The sequence below is a fragment of the Lissotriton helveticus genome, chromosome 6 (assembly GCF_964261635.1).
Source record: "Lissotriton helveticus chromosome 6, aLisHel1.1, whole genome shotgun sequence".
Lineage (NCBI taxonomy): Eukaryota > Metazoa > Chordata > Amphibia > Caudata > Salamandridae > Lissotriton > Lissotriton helveticus.
Genome location: NC_136067.1, coordinates 1,658,122,694 through 1,658,145,113, shown reverse-complemented (window position 1 = coordinate 1,658,145,113; position 22,420 = coordinate 1,658,122,694). Strand labels below are relative to the sequence as shown.

Sequence of the window (22,420 nt, the reverse complement as noted above, 5' to 3'; positions counted from 1 at the left end):
CCTTCACTCACACACACATATACACAGAAACACAATCAGAAACTCACAACTGACATAAAAACACATTCACACACTAACATGCAACTACTCAGCTGCATGCATAAACATACACAATCACACATATAGAATGCACACACAGAACCATATAACAAAGAAACATTTTTATGGTCGTCAGGGGTAGTAAGTGCTATATGAAAAGACATATAGTTGAACAGAAACACATTTACACACACATAAACTTGCTAAATATGTAGTCACATAGCAATGGGCTCTTCAGCATAATTCTTGGAACTGCTATGCTTGAGTAGTGGCTCCCATTCACCACAGAGCCACTACTGATAAACATGGCAGCTGTGCCAGCCCACTCTGTTATGCCAAACCAGATAGTTGCATTCAAATGCACCAGAAACCCCCTTTGCCTCAAGACAATCTGTTTGTATTAATTACCAGATGGGCAGGTGATTGAATGGGAGCTGCTGGTCTGCATATGTTATGTTTTTATGTTATGTTAGGGCCTTTTATAGAGCGCTCGCATCACCCGGGGGCATCTCGGCGCTTCTCCTAGCAAATACAGTGAGGACAGGAGGGGGAATCACAGATAAAAGAAGGGGTTAGAACAGGAATGCTTTCAAGTGTTTCCTGAAGATCAGGTAGGAAGTAGATTTCCTGCAAGGGTAAAGGGAGCTGATTCCAATATTTTGGGGCAACATAGGAGAATGCTCTGCCCCCGGTACGTACGAGACGAATACAGGCAACCTTCAGTAGAGCTAAAGAATTGGACCTAAGGTTGCAATCCAAGGTCTGTTTGACAAGCATCTTTTGAAGGTACTGGGGGCCCCTGCCTTCCAAGGCTTTAAACGCCAGACAGCAGATCCTAAAGAAGGATTGTTTTTATGGGCTCGGCGACGTCACCACTTCGTCAGAAGTGGGGAGGAGCTGCGAGCCGTATTGTAGCGGGTTTCTGGCTCATGCTGGAAAAATTCTTCTTTGCTCGTGCATTTTCAGTGCTTTATTTTATAATCTGAATGGTGATTGGTCCTCGCGGTGCTGTTTTTTAGTAGTCTTGATGCGATAGGGCATATGTAATGTTCGTCCGCCATTTTTGGCATTTTCTGTGCGGTTTCGCGCACGGCAGTCCATTAATTTTAATTAGGAGCTGTCAGGGTGCCCGTGTAATGCAATCCAGATGGTGGGAGCGCGTTCACCATTCAGCAGGGCTATGCCACTCTGTGCACGTTATGAGAAGTGCATTAGGAGACAGCGGAAATTAAAGTGCAATTCTCGTTTAATAGCGCACGCAAATATTTCAGAGAGTAAAAAATATAGGGTATATTTCAAAGCGTTGTAAAGGAACCTTTTATTTATTTATTTATTTGGCGTTTTGTAAAGCGCTGCATCCCGTATAGATTCCTCCTCAGGGCGCTAAAATGACATTTAGGCTGGAATGTTTCAAGTGTGTAAACCCTTTGGTACCCTTGATCGAAAGAATACAAAACGGGGCATTTTTATAACAAAGTCACTCATGTTGTGAAAAGCTACGCGGACATCATAATATTATTGCGTGAGACATTTTTTTTTTGTTTTGTTATCAAAGCATTGCACAGTTAGCATTTTTGAATGGCTCGATGCATGCACACGTGGGAAGAACAGCGACGGTATAGTTAAGGGAGGGTCCTTTCAACTTTCGAGTCATCATCCAAGGGCTATACCGCACTAAAATAATACAACTTCATGTGAAAGAGAAGTCAATTATTAACAAAGATCGCATTCATTTACAATGCAAAAGCACCCGTTTTATCGTTGAATCGAATGCATTCTATGGCGCCAGCGGATTCCACGGCAGCAATCTCTGGTAGTTTATCACTACCCCCTAGTGGATATTCAATAACGCGAAATCCTTACCGTGGAAATACAAAACACCCCTGCCAATGTTCAAAGCTGTCCACCACCACCAGTACTACCAGTACAACGACCACCAGTACTACCACTACCAGTACTACCAGTACCACTACCACCACCACCACCAGTACCACCACCACCAGTAGTACCACCACCAGTACTACCAGTACCACCACCACCAGTACTACCACTACCAGTACCACCACCACCACCAGTACTACCAGTATTACAGCCACCAGTACTACCACTACCACCACGATCAGTACTACCAATACCACGACCACCAGTACTACCACTACCAGTACTACCACTACCAGTACTACCACTACCAGTACCACTACCACCACCAGTACTACCATCACCAGTACCACCACCACCACCAGTACTACCATTACTACAGCCACCAGTACTACCACTACCACCACCACCAGTACTACCAGTACCACGAACACCAGTACTACCACTACCAGTACTACGGCCAGCAGTACCACCACCACTAGCGCTACCACTACCGGTACCACCACCAGTACTACCACTACCAATACCACCACCACCAGTACTACCACTACCAGTATCACCACCAGTACCACCACTACCACCACCAGTACTACCACCACCAGTACTACCACTACCACCACCTACAGTACTACCACTACTACCACTACCAGTACCACCACCACCAGTACTACCAGTAACACCACCACCAGTACTACCACTACCAGTACCACCACCACCAGTAATACCACTACCAGTACCACCACCACCAGTACTACCACTACCAGTACCACCACCACCACCAGTACTACCAGTACTACAGCCACCAGTACTACCACTACCACCACCACCAGTACTACCAGTACCACGACCACCAGTACTACCACTACCAGTACCACCACCACCACCAGTACTACCAGTACTACAGCCACCAGTACTACCACTACCACCACCACCAGTACTACCAGTACCACGACCACCAGTACTACCACTACCAGTACTACCAGTACCACTACCACCACCACCACCAGTACCACCACCACCAGTACTACTAGTACCACCACCACCACCAGTACTACCACTACCAGTACCACCACCACCACCAGTACTACCAGTATTACAGCCACCAGTACTAACACTACCACCACGATCAGTACTACCAGTACCACGACCACCAGTACTACCACTACCAGTACTACCACTACCAGTACCACTACCACCACCAGTACTACCATCACCAGTACCACCACCACCACCAGTACTACCATTACTACAGCCACCAGTACTACCACTACCACCACCACCACCACCAGTACTACCAGTACCACGACCACCAGTACTACCACTACCAGTACTACGGCCAGCAGTACCACCACCACTAGCACTACCACTACCGGTACCACCACCAGTACTACCACTACCAGTACCACCACCACCAGTACTACCACTACCAGTACCACCACCAGTACCACCACTACCAGTACTACCACCACCAGTACTACCACCACCAGTACTACCACTACCAGTACCACCACCTACAGTACTACCACTACTACCACTACCAGTACCACCACTACCAGTAACACCACCACCAGTACTACCACTATCAGTACCACCACCACCAGTAATACCACTACCAGTACCACCACCACCAGTACTACCACTACCAGTACCACCACCACCACCAGTACTACCAGTACTACAGCCACCAGTTCTACCACTACCACCACCACCAGTACTACCAGTACCACGACCACCAGTACTACCACTACCAGTACTACCAGTACCACTACCACCACCACCACCAGTACCTCCACCACCAGTACTACCACCACCAGTACTACCAGTACCACCACCACCACCAGTACTACCACTACCAGTACCACCACCACCACCAGTACTACCAGTACTACAGCCACCAGTACTAGCACTACCACCACCACCAGTACTACCAGTACCACGACCACCAGTACCACTACTACCAGTACTACCACTACCAGTACTACCACTACCAGTACCACTACCACCACCAGTACTACCATCACCAGTACCACCACCACCACCAGTACTACCAGTACTACAGCCACTAGTACTACCACTACCACCACCACCAGTACTACCAGTACCACGAACACCAGTACTACCACTACCAGTACCACTACCACTACCAGTACCACCACCACCAGTACTACCACTACCAGTACCACCACCACCAGTACTACCACTACCAGTACCACCACCACCACCAGTACTACCAGTAATACTGCCACCAGTACTACCACTACCGCCACCACCAGTACTACCAGTACCACGACCACCAGTACTACCACTACCAGTACTACCAGTACCACTACCACCACCACCACTAGTACCACCACCACCAGTACTACCACCACCAGTACTACCAGTACCACCAACACCACCAGTACTACCACTACCAGTACCACCACCACCACCAGTACTACCAGTACTACAGCCACCAGTACTACCACTACCACCACCACCAGTACTACCAGTACCACGACCACCAGTACTACCACTACCAGTACTAACACTACCAGTACCACTACCACCACCAGTACTACCACCACCAGTACCACCACCACCACCAGTCCTACCAGTACTACAGCCACCAGTACTACCACTACCACCACCACCAGTACTACCAGTACCACGACCACCAGTACTACCACTACCAGTACCACTACCACCACCAGTACTACCACCACCAGTACCACCACCACCAGTACTACCACTACCAGTAGTACGTCCAGCAGTACCACCACCACTAGCACTACCACTACCGGTACCACCACCAGTACTACCACTACCAGTACCACCACCACCAGTACTACCACTACCAGTACTACCACCAGTAGCACCACTACCAGTACTACCACCACCAGTACTACCACCACCAGTACTACCACTACCAGTACCACCACCTACAGTACTAACACTACTACCACTACCAGTACTACCACTACCAGTACCACCACCACCACCAGTACTACCAGTACTACAGCCACCAGTACTACCACTACCACCACCACCAGTACTACCAGTACCACGACCAGCAGTACTACCACTACCAGTACTACCAGTACCACTACCACCACCACCACCAGTACCACCACCACCAGTACTACCACCACCAGTACTACCAGTACCACCACCACCACCAGTACTACCACTACCAGTACCACCACCAGTACTACCAGTACTACAGCCACCAGTACTACCACTACTACCACCACCAGTACTACCAGTACCACGACCACCAGTACTACTACTACCAGTACTACCAGTACCACTACCACCACCAGTACTACCACCACCAGTACCACCAGTACTACCACTACCAGTACTTCGGGCAGCAGTACCACCACCACTAGCACTACCACTACTGGTACCACCACCAGTACTACCACTACCAGTACCACCACCACCAGTACTACCACTACCAGTACCACCACCAGTACCACCACCAGTACCACCACTACCAGTACTACCACCACCAGTACTACCACCACCAGTACTACCACCACCAGTACTACCACCACCAGTACTACCACTACCAGTGCCACCACCTCCAGTACTACCACTACTACCTCTACCAGTATCACCACCACCAGTACTACCAGTAACACCACCACCAGTACTACCACTACCAGTACCACCACCACCAGTACTACCAGTAACACCACCACCAGTACTACCAGTACTACCACCATCAGTACTACCAGTACTACAACCAGCAGTACTACCACTACTACAGCCACCAGTACTACCACTACTACAGCCACCAGTACTACCACTACCACCACCAGTACTACCAGTACCACCACTACCACCACCACCACTACCAGTACTACCACTACCAGTACTACCAGTACCACTACCACCACCACCAGTACCACCATCACCAGTACTACCAACACCAGTACTACCAGTACCACCACCACCACCAGTACTACCACTACCAGTACCACCACCACCACCAGTACTACCAGTACTACAGGCACCAGTACTACCACTACCAGTACCACCACCACCAGTACTACCACTACCAGTACCACCACCAGTACCACCACCAGTACCACGACTACCAGTACTAACACCACCAGTACTACCACCACCAGTACTACCACTACCAGTACCACCACCTACAGTACTACCACTACTACCACTACCAGTACCACCACCACCAGTACTACCAGTAACACCACCACCAGTACTACCACTACCAGTACCACCACCACCAGTACTACCACTACCAGTACCACCACCACCAGTACTACCAGTACTACCACCATCAGTACTACCAGTACTACAACCATCAGTACTACCACTACTACAGCCACCAGTACTACCACTACTACAGCCACCAGTACTACCAGTACCACTACCACCACCACCACCAGTACCACCATCACCAGTACTACCACCCCCAGTACTACCAGTACCACCACCACCACCAGTACTACCACTACCAGTACCACCACCACCACCAGTACTACCAGTACTACAGCCACCAGTACTACCACTACTACAGCCACCAGTACTACCACTACCAGTACCACCACCACCAGTACTACCACTACAGTACCACCACCACCAGTACTACCAGTACTACCACCATCAGTACTCTGAATGGTGACAACCAGCAGTACTACCACTACTACAGCCACCAGTACTACCACTACTACAGCCACCAGTACTACCACTACCACCACCACCAGTACTACCAGTACCACCACCACCAGCAGCACCACTACCAGTACTACCACTACCAGTACTATCAGTACCGCCACCACCACCAGTACTACCACTACCAGTACCACCACCACCACCAGTACTACCACTACTACAGCCACCAGTACTACCACTACCACCACCACCACCACCACCAGTACTACCAGTACCACCACCACCAGCACCACCACTACCAGTACTACCACTACCAGTACTACCAGTACCACTACCACCACCACCCGTACCACCATCACCAGTACTACCACCACCAGTACCACCAGTACCACCACCAGTACTACTACTACCAGTACCACCACCACCACCAGTACTACCAGTACTACAGGCACCAGTACTACCACTAACACCACCACCAGTCACTGACATTTAAAATGCCAATAGCTCAAACTCTCACAACTGCGAGACCTCACAAGAAGGACTTCACAGGCAGCAGCTGTGCAAGCTTCTTACACTCACAAGGAGACCACAGGCAGCAGAGGTGCAAGCTTCTCACACTCGCAAGGAGGACATCACAAGCAGCAGTGGTGCAAGCTTCCCTTACACACTCACAGCAGGTACTGTGCCAAGGCAGCAGCAGGAACAGAGCAAGAGTCCCTTACAAAGAACAGGCACAGCACAGAGATGCACAATGCAATCTTCTCATACTCACAGGCAGCAGCGGTGCAAGCTTCTCACACTCACAAGAAGGACATCACAGGCAGCAGCTGTGCAAGCTTCTTACACTCACAAGGAGACCACAGGCAGCTGAGGTGCAAGCTTCTCCCATTCACAAGAAGGACATCACAAGCAGCAGCGGTGCATGCTTCTCACACTCACAAGAACGACATCACAGGCAGCAGCAGTGCAAGCTTCTTACACTCACAAGGAGACCACAGGCAGCAGAGGTGCAAGCTTCTCACACTCGCAAGAAGGACATCACAAGCAGCAGTGGTGCAAGCTTCCCTTACACACTCACAGCAGGTACTGTGCCAAGGCAGGGCAGCAGGTGTAGTACCACCAGTGTGGCGTACCTACCATTGTGCAGCAGGTGCACTGGCACCAGTGCGCCTCATTGGTGTAACACACTCACTACCACACACTCACCCCCACAGACTCACCATCACACACTCACCACTACACACACAACCACATACACAACAACACACCACCAGCCGTCAGTGCACGCTATCACCAGGGCCAAACACCATCAGCCATCAATGCACACTTTCACAAACAACAAACACCACCAGGCGTACAACACCAGCCGTCAGTGCATCCTTTTACAAGGCGCACTCACCAGCAACCAACAGTGCACCCTTTCACCAAACACACACACCATCAGCCATCTGTGCACGCTTTTACTAACTACACACCAACCAGCCGTCAGTGCACCCTTCCACAAGGCACACACACCTCCAGCTGGCAGTGCAGTACTTTACCAAGCACACACACCACCAGCCATCAGTGCACAATTTCTACAGGCAGTCACGGCCATCAGTACATGCATCGATTGTTACACATCCACAATTAAGTATTGTAGCAATCTCAGTATGGTACACTTTAGTTTTAAACATATTCATGTAAAAACACAGCATGCCACCATTGCTACAATTACAATCTAACACACAAAATTCCACTACACACCACATTAACACACTCCATAACACTTAGGAAAAATACATTACCATTTACAATGCCATTAGCTAAAACTCAAATAAATCCGAGCCCGATTGCATTTCTAATGCTTGTTTTATTGGCAGCCAGTGTAGTTCCGTCAATAGGGGAAGTGATGGGGAGCCAGGAGGACGATTTAGTGTCATCCTGGCAGCCGTGTTCTGAATAACTTGTAATCTGGCCAATAGTGTCTCACCCACTTCAGCCAGTAAGGCATTGCCGTAATCAAGACGGCTGATTACCAACGCCTGGACCACGGTTCTGCGATGATTCTCTGGCAGAAAAGGGATTATTCTGCGCAAGAGGCGTAGGCTGTAGTAACAGGCGCTCACTGTAGCTGAAATGTGGTCCTTCATAGTGAGAGCTTGGTCTAATTTTAGGCCCAAGTTTTTTACTGATGAAGCTGGAACAGGGGGCCGACCCAAAAGGTCCGGCCACCAGTCATCTGTCCAAAAGGATGCTGCTTTGCCCATAAGCATCAGCTTCGTTTTTCGGGATAAAGCTGGAGGCGATTTTCCGTCATCCATTTTGAGATTGCCAGCATGCCCTCTGAGAAACGCTATTTCTCCTCTTCAAGATTCAAACCTATTGGGAATATAAGCTGAGTGTCGTCAGCATACGAAATAATTTTGAACCCAAAAGCTCCAGCAATGGAGGCCAAAGGGGCCATATAAATATTGAAGAGTGTAGGGCTAAGACATGAGCCCTGGGGCACCCCTTTGTCTAACCGATATTTTTTTGACAAATGGGGACCAAGCATGATGGTTTGCCATCGATCTGTCAAAAAATCATTAAGCCATTTTAAGGCCAGTCCTCGCATGCCGCAGGCATGTAACCTCTCCACTAGCATTCCATGGGACATGGTATCGAATGCTGCGGAGAGATCGAGGAGAATCAGAACTATAGAACCACCTGTATCTAGAGTCCGTCTCATAGAGTCAGTCCCTGCTAGAATGGCTGTCTCGGTGCTAAAATGTGAGTGAAAAAACTTCCTAGGCAATTTCAATCGGTCAATACATATATCAAAACATAAATGAGGGAAAAGTAAAAAGTAAACAACAAGAATCATGTAGAAAAGCATAGTATTTTTAATCATATTAAAAAAGGCATTAAGTTAAAAACAACATTAATTACACATTAGAAAGATTGATTTTTCTCATTTCACTGTAATTCGATAAAATATACAAAATGTATAAAGGTGGCGATTTTATGTTCTTTATCAATTATATCGAGGCGCATTTCGGCGTGGTCAAAACGCCTTCTTCAGGAAAAGCCACAGATTTACCTAAAAACAGTAATAAAAAACATTCAAAATAGTTGCTAATCAACATCAATAGGTACATCATATTATCACATTTAAACAAACTTACTATATCCAAATATAGCAATTGATGTATTAGCAATTGATTTTTAGTATATCAACAGTGTGATTCATATACATAATTCAGGTTTACTAAACATTCCCTAGTAGACATAATCTAATGTCTATATATAATGACATAATATTTCCTTACATATGGAAAAGGACAACATCTAAGTGCTCATATCTAAACATAGTATCAGGGAAACTTGAATAGTAGAAAAAGTCCATAGAAAGAAACCCCAACAGTGTGCCCTACATGAAAGGTTATCAATGACAAACCGTCAAACTTACTTCATATGTTATACTAGAGCTCTGCTTTATGTGGATAGACTCAGCGAGATTTAAGGTGGACCTTAGGGTAAATTCCTTAAGTTCCTCCAAGTAATTCTTTAATAAAGGTATTGATATAAAATATATAGATTATATTTACGGCCAAAACATAGCTATAATTGCTATTATAATTTATTAAATCGGAGGTCAGTACACACTTACAAAAAGCTATGTAGGACCCGATAATGTCTTTTATAGCTCCTTAATGTGAACCGCGAATTTAAAAGGGATTGACGATGATCTCCTAAATAAGAACTGTGAAAAGATGAACGGTTTTGTTTTGATCCAAGTTGTTTACAGTGGAATTAGACTGAGACCGAAGGAAAAATAAGAAAATATTACCTTTCAGAAAATATCCAAAAATAAACCGAAGGGAAAGATTTTATTAAAAAACCTTCTAGATAAACACTGTGTATGTTTCTAGATTGAGTACATAAACAGAAAGGGGGGGGCGAGAAAAGAGGAAAATAACACATAAGTGGCTGCTCGGTATGCTTTAAGGTAGATATCGAAACAACAAGGAGAACAAGCTAGCAATTACCTGATGTAAATTGTAGGACAGGTTGAGGCAGACGATATTCAGCTGTAAATGTTCTTTAATGGTGATACAATACAATAAGAAGCGGCCTATCTGAAATTAAAGGATTGTAAAAAAGAAGGGACTTATTCTATGTCGGTTTCTAATACAAATAAACTAACTACCTTCATCAAAGTGCAAATACATGATATTTATTCCTGTAGAAGACCGCAGTACGGGGCAGACGAAGGCCTCCGGCGAGTAGCGTGATATAGAGTGAAAAACGCTGAACAACTAACATCAGGGTTTTAAATCCTGTTGATTCTAGTCATGTGTCAAGATCGTAATCGCACGTGATGGCAAAGTCATAAACGTGATCACGTAGAATGTGATCATGTGCAAGTGACACGAAAAACGGACTCGCGAAGGGAATAACTTCGATGAAACTTTATTATTTGTAACAAACAAAACGAATAATATTATGACAAACCTTTCTTTTAGATCCACTAAAGTGGGTAGTGTAGAATGCATACCTACATATGTTTCATTCACCTACTTGCGTTACATATTGATTTTTATCGTATATTAGCGTCGTGAGATTATCGTGCAGGGAAAACATAGACATAGGACTACAATACTTGGTTTCCCTTATTTCAATTAAAACTATATTATTTTCTTTCGCAAACAAATTATATATACGAGATGAATCCAAAATCAACATAATTGGAATGTAGACCCGTCTTGTATGTAGAGGGGAAGCAGACAAGCTATGATTAAATCCCCAGATATGTTAAAAACTAAGGTCAACCATAGGGTGTTAAGGTAGTAGGATGTATCCAAATAGAGTATTAGAATATACTTCACATGAATCATCTCAACAATTTGCTACATGTAATAAAGCAATGATGTTACATGCAGCAAAATAACGATGTATAAATATACATGGTGATCTTAAACATTTAAAGGAATTAATCATATCTAGATTGTTTTTATTTGAAAACGGGGCAAGTTATAGCGTGTAACGTGTTTTAATGCTCCATATCGTGCAGGAGAAAATGTGTGTATACTTAAGTAATAGCATACTCCCATGGTATCTCGCTGTTAAGACCGTTACTAAAGGTATCAAATAGGAAAATCCAAAAAAGTTCAAGTTTTTTGCGTATTTTGAGGCCTCCTTTACTATCAGGGGTCCTAATTCTCTCTAAGATTCTCCACCGTAATTCATCAGGTTTGCGGTTTTTCTCCATAAAGTGTTTAACCATGGGAGCCTGAATTTTCTTAGTTCTAATTGCAGAACGATGCTCGGTAATTCGAGTTTGGATTGTTCTTGACGTTTCCCCTACATATCCTAGTAGACAAGGACATAGGATAAAATAAATGATGTTCTGTGTTTTACAGTTCCACATTTCTGTTGCTTTTACAGTGTGGCCATTATGTGTAAACGTTTCTCCTTCGATGATCATATCACATGATTTACAACTTGAAAATTGAATTGTTCCTTTAATGGGCACACTGCCATCTATTGATTTTTGAATTAATCTAGAGCTATTGGTGTTGTTCTCAAACCGAGAGTGGACAATGAGATCTTTGATATTTCTATTACGCCGATGGGCGAATAGAGGTTTGGGTAATTTTGGGCCTTGAGTATGGTTACTATTTAAAATGTGCCAATTTGCATTATTAATTTGTTTAATTTTCCCATCAAGGGTAGAGTGTTTTGTAACACACACTAGTTGTGAATTCTCTTTGATAGCTTTGGATTTCAGCAAATGATCTCGATCAAAAAACCTCGCTCTTTTATATGAGTCCCTCACTAGCCGGTGAGGGTATCCTCTGTCTAGAAATTTCTTTCTCATAATGGCAGCTTGTCTGTCAAAATCACTGAGATTAGTACAATTCCTTCTTACTCTAAGGAATTGAGAACATGGGATACCTTGTTTTTGGTTTCTGGGATGAAAACTATGGAAGTGGAGCAAGGTATTCCTTGCTGTAGGTTTGGTAAATAAATCCACTTCCAATTGGCCAGCATTGTGGCTGATCAAAATATCTAAAAATTCAACTTTGTCTGTGCTTGTATGTGCTGTGAATTTAAGGTTACCATCAGTTAAATTAAGCCAACTTAGGAATTCAGATGGAGAATCTCCCCCATTGGTCCAGATAAAAAAGATGTCATCTATATATCTAGACCAATGGGAGACAGATTCAAATAATGGTGCCACTTCATTGTGTATAAATGTTTCCTCAAAGGTTGCCATGTAAATATTAGCAATGGACGGTGCAACCGGAGCTCCCATACTGACACCCTTAATCTAACGATAAAGGGTGGGTCCAAATTCAAAGATGTTTTCCGTCAGTACAATATGGAGACAGGAGAGGACAAAAGCTTTGGGGCATATCACATTATATTTTACAATGAACCAGTCTGTTGCCTCCATAGCTTCCTTCAAAGGAATATTGCTATACAATGATTCGATATCAAGTGTCACCAATATATCATTGTGGGAATTAAATTTCATATGTTCAACTTTGTTGATCATTGCCCCAGTATCTTTTATGTAACTAGTGATCTTAGGAATATGGGGGCGTAAGTAGTGATCGACAAACTTAGATAATGGCTCAGTGATAGTGCCAATTGTGGACACTATGGGTCTATACGGAGGATCAGTGGTATTTTTGTGTATTTTGGGCATACCGTATATACATGCTGTTTTGCCTTTATTATTATTCAGAAATTCATATTCTTTTACAGTTATATCATTTGCAATAAGTGCTTGATGAGTCAGGGTCTGAACATTCTAGTTAGGGGATTGGACTCTATTTTAGAATAGAATGTCTCATTATTTAACATAATGCTCATTTTTTGTGCATATTCAATGGTATCAATGACAACTATGCCTCCCCCTTGTCACAACTCTTTATTACTAAATTTTTATTGTATGCAAGGTAATTTAAAGCCTTAAACTCATCTCTATCAAGATTGTACAGGGGCTTTGGAATACATTGTAGTGCCTGTTCTAATCTTTGAAGAACTACTAACTCAAAGGTAGCTACTTCAGGACCCAATTGTTCTAAGGATGGACTGAAAATAGATGGTAACGACAACTGTCTAGGGATGTTTCTCTGATTATCATAATCTTCATGATCATTAAAAAACGTTTTCAATCTAATTCTTCTAAAGAATGATATAATATCTTGGTAAAGTTCGAAGGTGTTCACATGTGCATGGGGAACATATGAGAGCCCTTTAGATAAGAGACTTACACTATGTGAATCTAAAGAAACAGAAGACAAATTGAAAATCGGGATTACATCCCTGGTTTCCAATATTGCCGGTTTCTTGTTTCCAGCATGTATTGGGGATCCTGTATATGATGGTGGTGATGTGTTTGGTAACTCCCTCTGTTCTGTGCTTAGAAATGAACTCTCGGACGTCCCCTGCGTGTCTCACGATTGGCTAAAAAAGGTGGCTGTTGTTGTTTATTCTGAAAGGAATTAAAGGCGCCTTCTGACTCATAATATGTATTAGGATTCTCACCTTCTGGGTCAGAGGTATCAGAAAAGGTATTGACTCTCTGTGGTTTAGATCTATTCTCCTCTGCATAATTTTGATTGTAGAATTCTTGTCCTAGATATGGATAAGTATTCTCCATAGTGCAAAACCTCTTGTCTTTAGTTAATTTATCATTTTTACGTTTATTTAAATAATTGGAAAAAGATTCCAATTCTTTATTAGAGTCTTCCAATTTTTTAAGGGCTTCTTCTACACTATTTGCTTGTTTAATTTTTTCTTCTAGTTCATCTACTTCGGTTTTGATGTTACTAGCCAATTCTTTGGTGGTCTCAACAATAAGGATCATAAGATCCCTGGAGCATCTGCTCGCGATCATGCTCCATTTCTCAAGGAACTGCCTGTAATGTACAAATAATCCTGGTATGTTACGCACACGTAGTCCAGTAGGGATAATTCCTGCTCTTAAATATGCTAACATAAATTCACCTCGTGCTTCCATGTGTTTAAGTTTTTTCTTTAAATCTAACAACTTTGTCTCGGTGCTAAAGCCTGGGCGAAATCCAGATTGAGATGAATGAAGGATCTTATTCGCTTCTAAGTAAGAACTTAGTTATCTGTTCACTAATGTTTTTAATAACTTGCCGAGCAGAGGCTGCAAAGATATAGGTCGATAGTTACTGAGCTCCTGGGGTCCGCGGTGGCTTTCTTTAAAATCGGGCTGACATAGGCTTCTTTCCATACTGCGGGGATACTGCCTGATTGAATCGAACAGTTGAAGATTCCTGTGATGTCCAGCGCACAGCTGGATGAAAGAAGAGCCATAATTTTAGGAGGGCATAGGTCTCCTGGCAAGCCCGATTTTGCAGATAGCAGAAGATTCTCTTTCTCTTCCGGCAGAATGGTGTTAAACTGGTCGAGACACCCAGCAAATGATATTACCCGCTCCTCCTCAAAAGTAATGGTTAAATCTATATTTGCTGAAGTAGTAGTGGGAAAGTTTGCATAAATCAGTGAGATTTTGTTATGAAAGAATTCCGCTATTGAGTCGCAGAGTATCTGCGACTCCACTGTTATTTCCTTACAAGCTTGGGGTGCCACAACATTTTTAACTTTATCGAACAAAGCTTTAACACACGCAATTAACACACAAATGCATGTACAAATTAAACAGAACAGCAGAGCTGAAAAATCAATGCAACCTCCACAACGTGGTGGTGCAGTGTAGCACTGCATACTTCTAATGTCTGCACACAAGCAGTGACACACCCATAAGAATATCAAAACCAAAGCAGCAACTGAAATGTGAGAGCCAAGACATTTAAAGGAAGCAGGTGTTTCATATAAAGACACTACAGGTACAGAGGGTCAGACAGTAACTAGCATGGCACTCAGTGCAATGGCACCAGTCGATCTGCCTGAAACCCAGCATTCTTTATGGATATTTATTCACAGTTCCCAACTTCCACCGCCATTCTCTTCTTAAATGCAGTGTAGATTTCAGAAGCCATAATTCTCTCGTTATAGATCAGTATCTACAATAAACATGGTCACTGATTGTACGTTTACTTTCCGTTTTATATAATGCATGGTCACGTTATTGTATTGGTTGATTCTTATCAATGAATTTTCAAAAAACATTTTCAAATGTAATTTTGGGAAATATGAGTTTGTTTGTGTTGATGGGAGCGAGGCACATTTATCTCTCCCATAATGTTAAGGTTTTTGATGTGACACAATATTGCATAACATAGATGTTTGGAAGTGGTGTGGAAACATAACTTTATGTTTGCCTCGATTTTCGATGAGTATTGCGGTGGAAGTTTGTTTCCAGGTGAATAACTGGGCATCAGACTGTCGTGTAGTTCCTACAAATCTATATAGGACCTGCACGTTTAGACAACATAAACTAAGGGATTGGTGTTCAGGCTGATTCCAGACATCCTGAAAGGATATGTTAGTTTGTAGACCAGCTAGCTCACAGTGCCACTATACGCCCCACAACCTTACCAAGGTTTCTGGCAACCATCGAACATGACAACCCTGTCCCCTCAGGGATAGTGGAAACAGAGTATTTTTCGCTCAGTCACTCATGCTCACTTTGTCTCAAAGGGATACACAAAATAATTGGTGGGGACGTTTTCAATAAGTATTTATTGAACCAGCGTCATTCTAGTATAAAATGCATGTTCTCCAACAACCATGGGACAGAAACAGATATAGACGATTACCAACACCAATAGAGTAAATAAAAGGTAGAATTCTACCATGGTGCTAAAACAATGAATATATACAGGCATAAAAACATACATGACAGTAATAATGGGTACTCCTACAATGCTAACCCTAACTAGATGTACCTAAGTGTACCTAGCATGTATGTAGGTGTGTAACCAAGAATCTCCCTAGGAATGAGCCAACCCCATTACCTGATGTGAGAGAGTGAAGGATTCTGTTTTGGTCTCAAATTGGACACCCAGCGAGGGATGTCACACCATTGCGTGCTGGAGTGCCTGCGTGCAGGGACTTCAGCGGCTCTTGTCAGCATGGAAGATTTTTCTCCTCTGGTTTGCCCAGCAAATATGTGGTGCCTATATACCCCAAAGGTACCCGCAGGGGTTCTACCTAGATGTTTCATGATACTGTGGGCATGTTGGCCAAGGATGACAATAGTGGTGACCCTTGTACACAGTTATTATGCAGAAGATGTTAATCCTGCTGTGATACTGAGAATCCTTATGCATAATAAATTAAGCTAGTTTTCAGAGAAAACCACTTGACATTTATGCAGCACTTAACTAGGTAAAAGGTTAGCGCCAGACCCGTTATGTAGAACAATGGTAGGTCAAATGTAGGTAAAAGGTTGTGCAACTACCAAGGCCTACATTAGGGTACATTGGGGTTCATAACAAGACGTTTAGCCTGCATGTCATTGAGAGTCTTTGGATGTTGACGCAGTTCTGGGAACTAATTTTACTTCGGTACTTAATAACACAAGGCAACTATAGCATCAATTAATTGGTATTGTAACTGTGTCTTTACACATTATGGTATATGACAATATAGATCTCCTTAATCTATTTTGTAATGGTATTCTTCTGTCTTCAATAACAGGAAAATCAATACGCCAAATGGATGGCAGCCTGCCTTTTGGCATCTAAAGGCAGAACAATGGCGGACAGCTCATTTCGGCCTGAAGTTCATAAAATTCTTCAATTCCTGAAGATGAAAAATCGCAATACTGCTCCTGAAGTCTCTACCGACCTTGAAAACATGGAATTTCAACCAGAGTGCTTTGTTTCACCTCGTTATGCAAAGAAATACAAAACTAAACAGGTGCAGTAACATTTTACATTTTTAAGGTTGCATGTCTTGTAGGTAACCTTGCTATTTGGTGATCCATGATCATGAACATCGTAGGCTTTTTGTCAGCCAATTCCAGAAAAAATTCAGAGTGGAAATTGTTCTAATCGGGGACACTGACAAGTGTCAATTATTTGACTGTACATTCCATTGTGAGGGCTATATTTTTTCCATTCCAGCTATTTCCCACATTTTGAGGCATTTCACTAGATAAAACCCAGTGGGATTTCCAACTGAGAATGGGCCCAAAATAGAGGGATTACTGCCGAAATCTGGTGCAGTAATTCTGATTGCCATGGTAATTCCTCATTTCTTAAGGCACTATCTGAGGCAAATTCGGAGTACCATTATATTACCCGCCTTTCAAACTTACACATATTTACAACATCACTGCATTAATCTCCAGAAACTACTCTTGCATTTTGTGTTTTTCCCTTCCAAGCATTTTTATTCACCTTCATCTCAACCCTTCCTGTTACCAGCATTATGAGCATTGTCGTCCCAGGGATTCCGATTGTTTGATTTAGGCCACCCTGAGCAGTCTAATTGAAAGCATCCTTAGCACTCCATTGAGTAGCTTCCTGAACATGCCAGCCTGTAGAATCCTGAGCATTACAGTCAGTAGGTTCCTGAGTTTACTAGCCTGAAATATCCTGAGAATTCCAGGTTGTAGTGTTTTGAGAATTTCAGTCCATAGGCGTCACAGTACTTCTGTCCTGTCTGTCCCTCCTTTGGGTTTCTTTTTGATCAATGATAGCCTTTCCTTTTCTTTCCTTCCGATTGGCTGCTTAAGTCTGTGTTTCTATCTTACCATTTGGCCTATATGTTATACCTTGTATTCAGAGGTTTAACTCTACTTTTTCTGTTATGCATCATCAGCCACCTTCCTTTGTCTTGTCTGTAAGTGTTGTCTCTTGTTAACTTTTGTTACCAATGTGCTCACTGCTATTTTCATGAAGCATACTCTGTTTGTTTTCTTCTACATATCAACAGATCTCAAATAGACTATCATGAGAAGTGATGTCAAAGAGGTGGAGGGCTGGCAGAAGTAACATATTTTGGGGCTGCACTATAGAACCATTTGTTGTATCTGAGAAGTACTTCCAGAGGTTTATCACCCATACCTATCTTGCTTGAGGGGCCACCTGATATTTGAGCCCAAGTCAAGTTTCTGAATGGAGCGCTATCCAGTGATTGCTAGGATTCTTAATAATTTGGAGTAGGTCCATCTATGAGAGCCCTCCGAGAACTGTTAAATTTAATGTTTAAAAACCACCAAATGGGTTATTACCCAGGTCTGACTCAAAGAGCTACCAAGCAGATTGGAACTGTGAAGGCTGTGAAATATGCAGTGGTCTCTTGATAATGCTGAAAATAGTATACTAAGGGAAACTCACTTCTTTACAGAAATGAAAATAGTTATGAGGGGCTTAGAACAAGACAGAACATACCAATAACGAGCCGCAGAAAGATAGCAACAGCACACAAGTGAGGCTGCGTCACGGAGGGGAAGCGCCCAGCAAATTGATGTAATGACCGTCAACAGCTCCAAATAGCCGGAATATCCAGCCAGTAACTACAGGATAATAAAGCAATGGTTACTGTGCACCATGAAAAATCTCAACAGGGTGGCAGAAGACTATGTTCAATGAGACAGATATGGGGAGACTTAAGTCTGTGGATCTTCATCGCCACTGAAGTTGCTTATTTAACACCATGCATAGATGCAGCAAGCTCAATGGACTCTGCTTCACCAGATCAAGTGCTGTACTTCTGAGTCTGACGTTGCAAGGTCTTCAGGTGCTCCTAGGAGTCTGCAATCCGCAAGACCAGATATGATGCTGTTAGCTGTTTTCCTGGATTTGTTTTCCTCCATGGTGGGAAGATGCAGGCGAGCCCCCAAGTGAGCATGAGACCCCAGAGTGAAGTGCGTTCGTATGCTATGGTTGAGTCCTCCTCCTCCTTCACTGTCATCCAGGGCAAATTCAGCACAGTCAATTCAGACAGGGAAGGCTGAATGAGTCGAGAGTACAAACAGTAAAGTGAAATTCCTTGCAGAATTCTTCTCTACACAGAGTCAACCACAACAAACCACCGGTGAGACTTTATCTGACTCACACATCTCACCTATCTATTGCACCAGTATTTTCCAAATCTTGAACACAATCAAAGATGCCCTCGAATTTGGAGTCTGCTCTCATCTTGCCTTGTCAGGAAGAGCCTGTAATGTGGATCATAGATCAAGGGAGTAGTCATACTCCAAGAAATATCCCTCAGATTGCAACAGCAGAGGGGCCTGCTACGGACCACAACTGCTCAAGTCTGGCTATTAAAGATAAATGCAATCTTACCATACTCATCTCAGCTACTATTATTCAGTTTAATCAGCCACCACACAGCTTACTGAACATTCTGCTATACTAGATTTGCAGCCACCTGAAAATGCCAATAACAGTACTAGCAGGGATTCATGTGGCTCTGCAACAGGCCCCTTGTCCTCATATGCTATACAACTGCCAGATAAAGCATAGCACAATCTATGCTTAATAGAGCTACACACGATGTAAGTGCCCTAAATAATCCAACCGATCAGCAAAATAGTATCTGTCAGGATTGCTCTCAAGGCCAACAATATCCCCCACATTTACTGCACTGGACAAGATGCAAAGTGACATTCGGCAGGTTAGTACTCGCTACTCAAACCTCCCTCCCACCACTGAGGATGGAGGAATGAATCACATACAGACTTCAAATTCACAGGCTCAAAAACAGGCTCAGACACAAGTGCAATTGCCCAAGAGGGCCATTTTCACTCTCAGACCCTGACTCAGGAGAAGATCCTGAATTAGAGCTGAAAAGGAAATCCGCAACCAAAAGTATTACTGATCTCACTACGGCATCCATGAATGAAAAAGATGCACAAATTGAATGACAAAAGAATTGCATGGGTGTCAAAATGAGGACCTTGAAAATGGCGATAACTGTATTTACACTGGATGAAGATGGAGAGGACCCGATCAATGGAATAGCTCATCATCCTACTCCTACTCTGAGATCATGTCCCACTCACACTAGTGCAGTTGCCAATCATTCTGAAGATCCAACGCGGTCTACAATTTACAAACTCCTCTGTACAAACAGAGAAGAGTACAAGAAGGATACAGCTGTACTATGGCTATTGAATTTATAGACTCAAACATCTGTACGCAAGGGGGCATGGCCAGCTGCTCAAGATGACGGTTGCAGTTCCACCTTCCCCATAAAGCCGCAATTATCCAAGTGCAACTACGCTTCTACTACCCTACCTCAACCATGATGGCAGGTGGTGGACATTTTGGTGTTTCTGTGGCTAGTAAACGAAAGGGTGTGTGGAGGGTCCAGGGTAGAGTTTAAACGACCTGTCTGCCCCTTCCCCTGCTAACAAAGTACAAAATACATAACGGAGCAGACCAGGTCTTGGGATGGTGTCTACCCATGGGGGTAACTATGAACCAGGTAGGCGCATGTGTAAACAGATACTGCTGAAATACATAGGCTATAAACCAAACCCATCAGACCAGCCATTTGCTGGAGTTTGCGTCATATGGGGGTTGTAGCTGATCAGTCAAAGCCCTTTCCGACTCAGTCGTGCCGGTATAGGGATGAATGTCAGTTCTATAGCTATGAAGTTCATCTTAAAGTAATCTGGATACAGTGCTGTGCTACCGTAATTGTGAGAATTAATGAGAATTAAAATTGACTACTCAGACTTGGACATAAGTGCCAATCAAAGTCTATGTGACAAAGATTAAAAATGCGCCAAAGTGGAAAAACTGCCCACTGGCGCTGTGTTGGACGGTCGACATGTTTCAGCCCATTGGTGAATTACCCCGGCTTTCTTCAGGACCTTAGATATAAACAATAACTACTGCAACTTAAAATAATGTATACAGTAAGAAATGACAGGATGCACTGAACAAAGTTACATATCTACCAGGAACTTGAGATATTATGAGTCCACTGGAAGGAAAGAAGCATGTCTTCTTCCTAATAATAAAACAAAAACAAATTGTTTTACAACAGCACTGAATTACACACACACCATCACATGGATACACAGAGAAACACATGGAAAGACAACTGCATGAATAATTTGAATTCTGCATTATAAAAGGAAGCATATTAGCTTTATCACACGGAGGCATTTCCTTCCGGTGATACTCACCCAGCTTTATGTGGGTGAAGACCTCACCTCACCCGGCAACCGCTCGGGAGCATGAGGCCCCGCCCGCTCTATGGTGTAAAGAGAGGAGCACAATTAGTACTCAAGACTACTGTGTCCTACCTAATCATTTTACACATCTAACTCAACGAACGTGTGCAAGAGACCCATCCGTCTAAACTTAGAACTATCCACTGTCAGGTGCTCGTGGGACACTTAAAGTGAACAGCTTACGGTATTTCTCAAGTCCCCAAAGTATCATAACTCAACAGGGTCTGAACCATCTAGTTTTCAGAATTGAAGGGTGCTATAAACTCCTTCTGGTTATTCCCCCTCAAAGTAGAGTATGAAATAAATAAATCAGAGAATAGAAGAAAAAGAACGAGCTGCCTAACAGGTAAACTAACCTGTCCGTCGGTACCCCGATTTTACACCAAGCGGAAAGGGAGGGACCCGATATAACATCCTGCCCTTGTTATATACCCGACCCTTATGGGTTCCTAGATTGTAAGAAACGATTCTCGCCTGAATCGAAACAGAGGGGATGAGCGCGATAGAGAACACTGTTCTTTTGCGCATGTGCACTGACGATGTGAATCGAACACTAACACAATCCGCCTGTATTATAGAGGACATGCTTCTAAAGAGTAAGCAAACCGGAACATGATCCGGAATGTGGGGATTATCTAATTTTTATAAAGACAAATAGGATGGAACATGTAAACCACATAGAGTTGGCAAAAAACGTTAGCGTTGAAAAACAAGCATGTTCAGAGGGAAAACACTGATCCCTTACGCATGCGTACGAGCATGCATCTC

The 22,420-nt window shown here is 43.5% G+C and overlaps 1 protein-coding gene across 1 annotated transcript in view; it reads left to right on the top strand.

Moving 5' to 3' along the window:
• Positions 1-22,420, top strand: part of FERMT1 (FERM domain containing kindlin 1) — a 323,796-nt gene that overhangs the window by 249,309 nt on the left and 52,067 nt on the right. The window contains exon 12 of the mRNA XM_078649519.1: positions 17,152-17,373. Coding sequence (XP_078505645.1) covers positions 17,152-17,373 — 222 coding nt within the window. The remainder of the gene's footprint in view (positions 1-17,151; positions 17,374-22,420) is intronic.